This window comes from Brachycentrus maculatus, unplaced genomic scaffold (assembly GCF_059751285.1).
Source record: "Brachycentrus maculatus isolate JH-2025_06_01 unplaced genomic scaffold, ASM5975128v1 h1tg000469l, whole genome shotgun sequence".
Classification (NCBI taxonomy): Eukaryota; Metazoa; Arthropoda; class Insecta; order Trichoptera; family Brachycentridae; genus Brachycentrus; species Brachycentrus maculatus.
Window position 1 is genome coordinate 90,205 of NW_028281216.1, and position 12,239 is coordinate 102,443.

A 12,239-nucleotide genomic window follows, 5' to 3' on the forward strand; every position below is an offset into this window, starting at 1 on the left:
AACGTTTTTTGATTTATGACGTTCTTGAAAGGAGTGTGCGATATGTCACATACCTCATTTATTTGTCTTATTCATCTTGTCATATTTTTAAATAAGACACCACTAAATCTGAAAGACCTTTATGTCCAACTGCCTCATCAATTTTTGTCAACTGTACACCTTCTTTTACACATTCTTTTTCCAATTTAAATCTTTATTCTTCAAAAATTGGACATACCCACACTAAAAACCAAGCTAAGGCACAAAATGCCGAACCCTTTTCTAGTGAAACGGAAGGTCTGCTGACAACAGTCAATAGTCTGGGTTCTCCTGAGGAATCTTATGTGGTTTTCTTCCAGCAATGAGTAAATGCCGAGAAGTTCCTGATTCGCCCACACTAGATTATTCCTCCTATTCCCAACACAGATTAAAATAAAATAAAATAAATTTAAGTTAGAAGAAACAAAAATCCGCTTATGGTTTAAAATTCTGTCATTTCAGGGGCCGTGCCATGGAAAAGTTTAACGTACAGGCAGCTCAGTGATCTGTATTTACTTTGGCAGACCGGAATAAGCTTATCACGGGATAGGTACCCCGATGTTGTGTATCATATACTAAAGGGTGGTCTCCCCATCAATCCCGATGAAAGGATTTCCATTTCTGAATTGTGCTTGAAACTAGCTATTGCAAAGGTAACTAACATACAATAATGGCTCCGCCAACATTGTGAAACTCAACCGATGAAAGTGTCATAATCTCTTGGTTAAGCTAGCTTGCGAAGTCTTATCACAATACACATTTTATTAAAATTTCAATTTTGAAATCAGTATAGCAGGAAATAGTATTAAAACTCCATTAAACTATGTGAAGAAGTCTACAGATGTCACTACAAGGCCTTTTTCAAATCAATTAGACAGTTACAATTACATACGTACTCTTTCAGGATCTATTTGGACCATAATAAACCTAGAGTTGCTACGGGTTTTTATTGCAAATTTCCTTTTTTTGTTTCAAAATAAAAATAATGTTTGCTAAATATAATATACCTACTGAAGTGCAAAAATATCCTCGCAATGTCATTTATTCTGTATGAAGTGATTGCTTGTTAATGTTTTTACTAATTAATTATGTGCACTGTATCCTTAAATTACTTACAAAATCACCGTATCTAGATACCCAGAATATTTTTAAAAATCTTTTTTGTTAATAGATTTATATTATCCACTGACACTTCGTGATGGAATTGCATTTTTAATTTATTATTAGATTAAAACCAATATTTTTAGCTTTTCCACTTTTTTTATTTGACCAGCGACCGGGTTTCGTCGTTACCGTACCAGTCTGATGATGTCGGTAACGACGAAACCCGGTCGCTGGTCAAATAAAAAAAGTGGAAAAGCTAGAAATATTGGTTTTAATCTAATAATAAATCTTTTTTGTATCGGTGCTTTATATGCTTTTGTTCTCGACTATGATTTATCAAATTATTTTTTTCAGAATACTATGAACGCCATGGATGACAGCGTTTTGCAAAACAGTCCGATACATAATCCTGACTCTCAGAGTTCCGAAAAGCCATCGCACTTGGTTGATAGTTGTACGCAATTCGAAAGAGAATATATTCCCGAGCGTGATGTCGAATTAAAGTCCGCCATGATGAAAACAATGTCTAAATTTCAAGTTACGGACATTGACAATGTGGATGACAACATGAATAACTGCCAAGATGAAATTCAATTCTATCCAGAACATCACACGATGGAATCCAAGTCTGTTTGTATCAATTTGTCGTCCATTGGAGAGTCGGGAGAAAATTTGTTAGATTTGGATTACGCAGACGACTCCACCCAGAATATGACAATGCACAATACGGACTCCACCGAATACTGCAGCCTTCTCACGCCGGATATAAGAAAATTTACTTCTAGATTGCAAAACAGAAGTTCGTCTGTGCAACAGTCCAAGTTGACCTTCAGAGATGATTCGCAAAACAGCATACCGGAAAATACCTCGCACGAAAAGATTTCCAGACTGAATTCCAGCTTTACACCCAAGTCTTACAAGTCCCTCGATATCACCACTCCACCCACGGAAAAATTGGAGAACATACCTTCCCTAGCAAGTAGCGTCGGAAGAAAGGATACGAAAAGACCAAAATGCGCTTTTGATATAAACAATACCAGTTTACCTACCACGCCTATCGCGAGGAGTACAAAGATTCGCAAGTATGCTTGGCTCTCTGGCGAAGAGGACGATTTGGGTTACAACGAGACCACCAATCTCTCCGATCCCAAAGACCGGTTCTCTCTGTACGAGAGCCGGAAGTCGGAGGTGACAGACAACAGTGTTGATGAGGTCAAATACGGTATACTTTCTAATGATGCGAGAGGGATTGAAGATAATTCGACTAGCATTAATGGGGTATCAGCTAGGAACATAATGAGCATGTCACTTGGCGATACGCCTAGTGCATTTTTCAATGATAAAAACTCGGGCCAGAGGTGAGTGAGTGGTTTCTTAATGATCACAAATCGAATACACTTTTATAAGTAAATACCACTTTTTCTTAAAATCTACTGTGACACGTGTTTCGATGCATTCCGCATCGTTTTCAAACACCGTATGTGAAGCTAATTCTAAATTTTATTGTTGGGTCCTTGGGACATTGAAGGTTGAAGAGGGGGTAGGAGCTGTTTCTTATTTTTATTCATTTATTTCATTTTTATTTTTATTTCTTATTAGTGAGAATATATACAATAGAGGCGAGGCTTAAGTCATTTAGATTTTAAGAAATAGTGGTATTTACTATGTAAAAATTAAATTAAAAATAGGTAGAGAATCAATCAATGAAATCAAATACACTTTTTTAATTCATAGTTTTTGACGATGCATCGAATTGCTTTTGGGTTCCAGGCAAGAACTTGTATTATTTGCTTGAATTTTCTATTTTATTTGCATTTACTATATTCACTCCAATTTTAAAATACCTTTTCGGTTGAATTTTCAACAATGACATCTGTCAATTTTCATGTGTTTTGTATTTATTTTTCAAAACTATTATTTTATGGCTATTTATAAATCTAATCTTAATCTTCTTTTTTAAAGTTAATTTTTTCCATTTTGTTTCTCACCATGACTCGCATACTTTGTAATATTTTGACAAATATCCCAATGGTATTCCAATTAAAAAATTATAAATAAGTTACCATTTTATTATTTATTAAATGTAAGTAAACCTTATTGATCACCTTTTGAATATTAAATTCTTGAGACCATATGGGAAAAGGGAGTAATGTCAAAAGATAACATTTGAAGATAATAGAAATCACCTATACAACACATCGCTCACTCCTTTCAAGAACGTCATAAATCAAAAAACTTGATTTTTCAGGAGAATGTTTTTAAAGTTTAAAAATGTAATACAATGTATTAAAAATAAATATCAAGCCACTTACTGAACTTTTTACTGTGCAACAGATCTTTTAAGGTAAAACCTGGAGGTTTTTTCTCCATTTGAAAAATATTTAGTATATTTTTAAAAAAATATTAAACAATATCTTTTCTTCGAAACGCAAAAATAACACTTTCTGCCCTGTAGCGGGTAAATATTATGCTTAAAATATGCCTCTTTTGCTGGGATATAGTACATTTTCTGGGCATTCCGAAAACATCCACAACTGAAAATCTACGATTTTTTATTTATGACGTTCTTGAAAGGAGTGAGCAATATGTAGCTTAAAATATATATACTAAAGCAAGAAATATTTTTGATCGAGTAATATTTTTTTCTAGACACAACATCTTTTCCCACCATATAACTTCTTGAATGAGAGATATCAACTTATAGCAGTCATAATAAAAAATATCCAGGAATATAATATTTGTAGAAAATAAGCACTTTGCAAAAGATACATATTATTTTTACTACACATATGTATACTTCTGGCAATAGGGTATTATCTCTCGGGAGGAATATCTAATTTGACACACTCAACCTATAAAGAATTGTGTAAGACTCGTTTTGTGTTTATAACACCCAATATTTTTTTTGCTTAATTCTCCTTTGTAAAAACGCTGTTTTCGTAAGTTGGTAATGAATGACGTCGCAGAAACGATGGACTTATTTTTATGTTGGTGACATTGCTAAATTATTAACGGCTCTATTTGTTGATGTCTATGGTAAACCCTCCCACCCCCCATTCATATTATAACACAAATGGTAATTGTGGTGGTAAACAAACAATCCACACTACTACTATTATATGTAGCTCTATAAAGCATTTTGGGATACGCCGCATAACACACCCGATGATATAAAATATGATGACGTAAAGCGGTGTCCGTTTTTCGTTGTATTAAAATATCTTAAACTGATTTAAACCTTCATATCTCCCTTACTTCTCTACAGATTTCAATAAGAATGTTACCGACAGTCTTGTTATTTTTCATATTAATTTATCAGCCAGTAATAACACATCATGAGAATGATCGATTGCGACTCATCCTCAGGACTTGGATTGCCGGAGGGCCCGTATCAAGCAAAGGGTTGCGAGAGGCCTTCAGGACACGCAGCCAATCCTGGAGCAGCCGACACATCGTCAAGCCCAAGGGGGAAGACACTCATCTCACCGGGGTGGACATCAAACCCCTTGTGGCGATACACGAGAAGCTTATTAAGGAAGCCAAAAAGAAGCAAACCAGGTCACATTCCTTGCCTGACAACTACAGGTAAAATTACCACATCAAATTCCCATTATGACAGGTCACATTCCCATGTTACATTCCTTGCCCGATAACTCTTCAGGTAAAATTACCACATCAAATTCCCATTATGACAGGTCACATTCCCATGTTACATTCCTTTCCTGATAACTCTTCAGGTAAAATTACCACATCAAATTCCCATTATGACAGGTCACATTCCCATGTTACATTCCTTGCCCGATAACTCTTCAGGTAAAATTACCACCTCAAATTCCCATTATGACAGGTCACATTCCCATGTTACATTCCTTTCCTGATAACTCTTCAGGTAAAATTACCACATCAAATTCCCATTATGACAGGTCACATTCCCATGTTACATTCCTTGCCCGATAACTCTTCAGGTAAAATTACCACATCAAATTCCCATTATGACAGGTCACATTCCCATGTTACATTCCTTTCCTGATAACTCTTCAGGTAAAATTACCACATCATATTCCCATTATTACAGGTCACATTCCTTGCCTGATGACTACAGGTAAAATTACCACATGAAATCCCCATTGTGATTTTCTAGCTAGATTATTCATGTTTTTTTTTAACCTTTAAAGTAGTAGTCCGCCTCTGTGGTGTAGTAATTAGCATGTTCAGCTACCGTGCTGGAGGTCCCGGGTTCGATTCCCAGGGGGGAGGTGAAAATAAATATGAGCGATTTTACACTCTAATATTTATTTAATATTGCCCTGGACTGGTCCCAAAAGTCCAGGGTGCACCCTGCCTTCATGTAAGTAATGATCAAGATAACACTGCATCAATAAGATGCAGTGCTCTATGTATCATTGGATGCGAATAAGGGTTTGAAAAAGAATAAGTACTAGGGGGTGTTAGTAAGTCTGTTCCCGGAAGGCCATAACATTAGAAGAATATATTTAAAGTATATATTTAAGGGATATTCTTCTTCAGGACTCTATATACCAACTCATCGTCTTTGTAGACTGTTGTGGTCAGCTCTTCTCGTCCTCGGGTTGTTAATCTTTCTATCTTGATTTCTCTTAATTTAACAAGGGGCTCGCCGGCCCAAGTCAAATTTAACAAGGGGCACGCGCGAGCCCCTCCGAGCCCCCTGCAGCCCACCGCTGCCTTAACATTGATGTCTGCTAAACACAGGCTTCCACGAATGCTCGTGTCAAATTGATTTAATATTGTATTCAATAAGTATTTACCAATACAATATTGTTTTTGTAACTTTTTAACTTTAGGGGCGCCTGCCCTGCCGTGAAGCCAGCCTCACACTGCCTGGATCCGGTGCTGCCGTGCAACAAAACAAAATTATTACATAATATTCTCCACAAGAAAGACCAAAGGAAGTCACAACGCGATGGTAAGATTATTTTTATCTATGAATTAAAATGTATTGTTACAAAAAATTTAACTGTTTTTAATGATATTATGCCTCTCTAAACAGTGAAGTTTCCGTAATTTCCATAACATCCATAATTTGTTTTATGAAGACTAAAAAATATTGAAAATCAATCTTATAAATGTATTCGGCCTTAATCACCTAGTGGATATTAATATTTGAAAATCTATATAAATAATTATGTTTTGTTTTGAATATCACAAAAAGGATTGACATTTATGCTTGCTCTTCGGTACCGTAGAACGAGGCTACTTGAACTATGATGTGTTACTCGAGCCCAGTATAAAAAAGAGATTTTAATCTGTATTTGGTCTACAATAATGAAAATATTGTGACAATAAGTGTCACCTGTCTGGGAAACAATGAATCATGTTGATAGTTCATTATTGTAGACCAAATACACATCTAAAAATTTTTTTAGCACTAGACTCAAGTAACACATCAAAGTTCAAGTAGCCCCGTTCTACGGTATATGAATCGGCGCATTACATTTAAAATAAGTCATCTTTAGGATGAGCGTCTATCAGAAATGCTGTTTTACACCAAACAGTGGATACTTTATCTTTTTTAATTTAAAAATACTACATTTCTCATTGTCTTGTAATTCACTTATTCAATTACATCTGTTTCATGTATTTTTAATATTTTTTTATTCCCATCACTGCAAATAATTTGTTCATTATGATCTCCCTAGATTTGCACTCTGGCATTGATGCACCTATTAGGAAAACAGCATCTAAGATGGGAGGATTATTCCACCTAAAGCATCCAGAATTTTATGAAAATGCTCTTTGGAAGAAGGAAAAAGAGAAATGGTAATTATTTTTCTAGATTTTTACAGATTTTTTTTTAGTCCTTAGATAATTGGAAGTTTTGTTAATATCTACTGGCGGATAAGTCAGATTAATCCTTCCCTTACTACACTTAAAATCTGTGTGTTCCGGCGCTGTGTAGTTAATACACATGTTATAATCAGAAAAAAACAATGTTCGTAAATAAGCGCCTAAATTTATTATATTTGAAGTCAAAGGTGATGTTTATTGAAATTTTGCTGAAAACATTTGATAAAATCATTTACTACTCACGAACGAGTGAGAAAACCACCTCAGTTGGCTGCTCAAAAGCTACTGCTGACTGCAGCGCATGCTGCATATACGCGCAACGCATGCTAAGTTGACTCTGGTCATTACTAAAAACACAGCTTTGAACTGAGATTACACATCTTGCATTCCGATATAGCCAAGTAATGTAAGAGTGAGATGTGAATAGCGTCACATACCATTTTTTATTGGATATTTTTTAAATATACCTACGTCGCTTATTGGCACATGTTTGATTGTATTGCACATGCATTTCTTCCAAATTCTCACAAAGTATCTTTATAATGTGTCCCGTAAGTGGTAATTGTTACTTTTTTTTCATTCAACCTAGTATTTATTACATTTTTTGAGATATTAAAGTTATTACAAGCAATGTGTACTAGTCACACATCACAGGAAAGAAACGGTTAAATAATCATAATATATAACACTTTTTATTTGTTATAGTCTTATGGGGACCAGTGATGATAGAGACCCTCGAGGAAGCAGTACTCCGTATAAGTCCAAAGAAAATTCTCATAATCTCAAGACCATCGTTGTAGATCAATCTACGAATACGGAAACCTTTGAAGATCTCTGCGAAATGATTTTAAAGCAGATGAAAATGCAAGATTTATGCTCTCCCATAGTTTATCCAAAGAAATCGCCCACTGGTCTTAAAAATCACAACCTGTCTTATGAAACACCGATAAAACTTAAGGACAAGGGTGATCGTTCATTTGAAAATGAAAAGAATATCCTTTTGAATGAACTAAGCAACACCTTTATTAATAAGAATTCGCCAAAACCCGACATTACCTCTGATAAAAATGAAGCTAATGCCTCACCTTCCAACATGGAATCCTCACAAACATTACAAAATGATAAATTTCTTCAATTTATTGAATCAACCAAGTATCCTTTGGATAATAAAGATTATTATGATTGCGAACTGGTTCTTGACGATGGAGATGACTTATCCAATCACGAAGAAGACTGCTTGTCCCATACGGAAACAAAGCCCAATGATCTCATCAATAAAGTGCTCAAACGATGCCAAGCATTCTCTGCTTTGCAGGTATGTTTTTGTTTTATTACATTCTCTTCTTCTTCTTTCCATGTTCGATCCCTAGGTGGAGCATATGGCCAACACGAGACGTCTCTCAAGTCACTCTGTCACGCGCCATCTCCTTGGCTTCCTCCCAGGTCAGTCCGGCGTCTCGAAGTTCAGCTGAGTATAATCGGTGAATGGTCGTCAGCGGCCTTCCGGGACGCCAGAATCCTCGGGGTTGGAAGAAGAGACATGAGGGGTTGATGCACTCAGGCGGCATTCTAAGGACATGTCCCAACCATGTTCACCTTCTCCTCTTTAGGACTTCCAGTATGAGGGGCTGTTGAGTTCTTCTCCTCACATTGTCATTCCTGACGAAGTCATACCACTTTAATTACATTAGTATATTATTATCTTTTTCATATAAGTTTTTATATACATTGGAATCTCTCATAACAAGCACCTCTTATAATGAGTAATTTACAAAACGAGCAAAAAAATGTGAAAAGGTTGCTCCCTTAACAAGTTACAGAGAAAGGACAAGTCCCTTTTTCACAACATTTACTTGTGAGCCGGGACTTTCGCGCCAGTCAAAACAAAACAAAATCAGTGATGAGTAATATTCTGGAACGAATTATGCTCGTTGTGAGAAGTTCCACTGTATTTCTGTAAAAATAAAATTAAATCTACCGTATCATTACTTAAAAACCATAATATAGAATAAAATAACTACTATACAGTTTTTTTTACCACATCCATTTTATTTGGCCAGCGACCGAGTTTCATGATTACAGTCTGATGATGTCGGTTACGACGAAACGCGGTCGCTAGTCATATGAATTTTGTCAGTCTGATGATGTTGGTTACGACAAAACGCGGTCGCTAGTCATATGAATTTTGTCAGTCTGATGATGTCGGTTACGACGAAACGCGGTCGCTAGTCATATGAAATTTGTGGAAAAAAACTGTATAGTTGTTATTTTATTATATAAAATGCAGTTCCAACGAGAAATGTCAGTACAAAACTTAACTGACATGATCAAGTACTACAAATATTAAAAGTGGACAGGTCAGGAGTTGGCATAATTAGGAGTTATATATGAGGAAATGTATGAATGTGGATGAGACCAAAAATGTTTGCCAGGACAGAGTGGTGTGTCATTCTATCCTTTTTGTTTACCCCTACGGGAATCGGCGTCATGGTTAGTTAATTAGTTTTTATAATACCTAAATGTTAACTTTCTGAAACCTTTACCCGATTTAGCGGTATTGCCATTTTTCAGTATTTTGCTTGCCCTATTTAGAGATGAATTTTATTTTCTTAAATGTACAATAAATCATTACAGAAAACACAAGAATAACTCTGATTTTTATATTTGTATCAAGAACTCAAATATAATGAACATTTAACACACCACTCTAATCACAAACTATCACATTCTTCTTTTTGACTCTGGTGGCGGATTTCAATTGGAAGATTTAAAGTTTTATATTCACAAGTGATCAAAAAATAATTAAAAATTGCAGAGTGCACGGAGTACAGAAGACATGTATATAGACGATGAATTATCTGTCAATAATGACACGCACGCCCTCACTGAGAACGTACAGCTGACCCCCGTTTACGGCAGTATACACGAAGCGTTATGCGAAAAGGCCAACGACTGTTGTCTCGTAAAAATGAAGGAAGAGTTGTGCAAAGACAGACTGCTCATCATATGTGACTCATCTCATAAAAACACGGAATGCAGGCCTTCCAGCTCGGGGTCTAATCACTCAGCAGAATACGACTTGATGTTAGTTAGCAATAACAACTATCATAACTTCCACGCGGAGAATGTACCATCCATGGATCTGATCAATCTCAACAGCTTTGAAAAGTTACCAGTCATAGAAGAGACACCGAATGAAGACTTACCCGACCTTATAGAACCGATTACGAACAAGCGTAACATTCAAGATCTCATTAGCATGTATGAAGGAATCACATATAATAATCCTCAGAAAATTTCCGCTACACTCAGACTGGATAACAAGAATGACCGCTGTAATGAAATCAGTTTTTTAATACTAGATGATAATACGGAGTGCGATTTGGATCCCGATTGTAACATTGAAAACGATAAGTTCAATACTTCCGACAGCGTAGTTCAAGACTTTATAACGATTTGATTATACCCTGTAAATCTTCGTTATATTTGTGATATTAAAATCTCTGGCTAACATTCGTGTTTAGCAAACGCAACAAGCTATGTAAAATGTAAACGTTTCCAGCTAGTTTTTCCAATAGTTTAATTGTACTCTGTAATACAAAATTGTTTTTAAATAAAAATTGATATCGTGTTATCATCAAATTTGTGCCTTTGCAAAATATATGTCAATTTTTCATAAAATATTGATATTTTGTTTTTAAAATATTAAAACGCCTTAACATCAACCCACAGGTTCCTGATACATAATTTAATATCTAATAAATTACATATTTATTATATTTTTATATTTGATTAGTAAACTTTTTTGTATAACACATCTCAGAAGGTTGCGATTTTGAAAGAAGATGTAATATTATAGTTATAAGTTAAGTTTTTTCTATTTTGTTTCCAAAAGTGGGTGGTAAATAAAGAAATGTCTTTTTTTTAATAATTAATGGTCTTACATCCAAATTTTATATTTTCCTAAATTCATTTCTGTTTAATCTACATATTTGCATGGAATTGGAATAATAATCTAAAACAGCCAATGTGACCTTTAAATTTATGTAAATTAAAAATTTTAAAATATCATTTTATTATTTCCTAACATTATAATAAAAGTTTTTACATTATTCAATAAAATTTTTTTTTAACATTATACGTTAATTATTATTCTAGATTCAGATTATATCAACTTTTGATTCAGAAATGTTTACATTTATTTAGTTTTAGTTATTTTTTTATATAGTGGGGAAGTCAGCGCTTCTATTCATACTATTTTTTCTTGTTGAATTTAAATTTAATATAATTCATCTCTATTTTTTTTTACTTTAATTCTATTTAAACTCTTTCTGTATTCATTGCGTTTTTAAAATCTTTCATATTAATTACATTTTTTTCTCTCAATTCGTTTTTCTTTAATTTTTTTTTTTTACTTTTATTGCTATCTTTAAAAAAAACTACCTCTTTTGAAATCTAATAAATGTTCCATCATTACTTTAATTTTCTTGCTGTATTGTTTTTAACAAAATTATGTTACTTAAAAAAAAAAAAATTAACAAAAAAACAGGCTAGATTAAAACCATACTTGTATTACATTCCAAAACTAGCTATATTTTAATTATTTATATCTATTAAAGATTCATAATAGTTTTTATATTTTATCTGTCATTACTCTTTAATTTATTACTTATTAAAAGTAATAATATATAATTATTAGAATTTAGGTACAAATAAAATTGCCTTCTTTAAATGTGATATTTAATGAGACAATTACCTTATTTGATTACCTACATTATTATTTTTGTTAAAAGAATTTTGTAATGTGACCATAATATTAAAATATTTTTAATACTTGCTCCGAGTTTTATTTTTGATTATGTATTTATTTTTTATTGAGAAAAATCTTGAGTCGGATAAAGATTTTGGAAAAATTTTCATATCGTATTTGAAGTTTGTGTATCTTTTGTCCGCCTACATAGTGTAGTGGTTAGCGCGTTTGGCTTCCATGCTAGACATCCCTGGGGGGAATTCCCTAGGGGAGTATCTAAATAATTATAAGTGATTTTTCACTCTAATGTTTATTTAATACCACCTTAGACTGGATACCTGATCATCTTCCCTCAAGTAATTAAGGATCAATCTAACACTGTTGCAGGAGCCTGGGTGAGGACCTATCCGACATTGAATCCGTGTTAGTTCATAAGGAACTTTCACGAGAGGTGGTATCATATTTGATAAAAATAGTGAAAGACATAGGTACCACAAACTAGCTTCTTCTACTGGAACGGAAGGCCTGTTGACGGTAATCA

At 34.1% G+C, this 12,239-nt stretch overlaps 1 protein-coding gene across 1 annotated transcript in view; it reads left to right on the forward strand.

Annotated features, from left to right (window-relative positions):
• LOC148302254 (uncharacterized) overlaps positions 1–11,551 on the forward strand; it is a 51,492-nt gene extending 39,941 nt beyond the window's left edge. The window contains exons 8-14 of the mRNA XM_088271864.1: positions 481–671; positions 1,477–2,480; positions 4,489–4,707; positions 5,946–6,067; positions 6,801–6,921; positions 7,654–8,263; positions 9,764–11,551. Coding sequence (XP_088127990.1) covers positions 481–671; positions 1,477–2,480; positions 4,489–4,707; positions 5,946–6,067; positions 6,801–6,921; positions 7,654–8,263; positions 9,764–10,408 — 2,912 coding nt within the window. The 3' untranslated portion in view covers positions 10,409–11,551. The remainder of the gene's footprint in view (positions 1–480; positions 672–1,476; positions 2,481–4,488; positions 4,708–5,945; positions 6,068–6,800; positions 6,922–7,653; positions 8,264–9,763) is intronic.
• Positions 11,552–12,239: the final 688 nt, after the last annotated feature.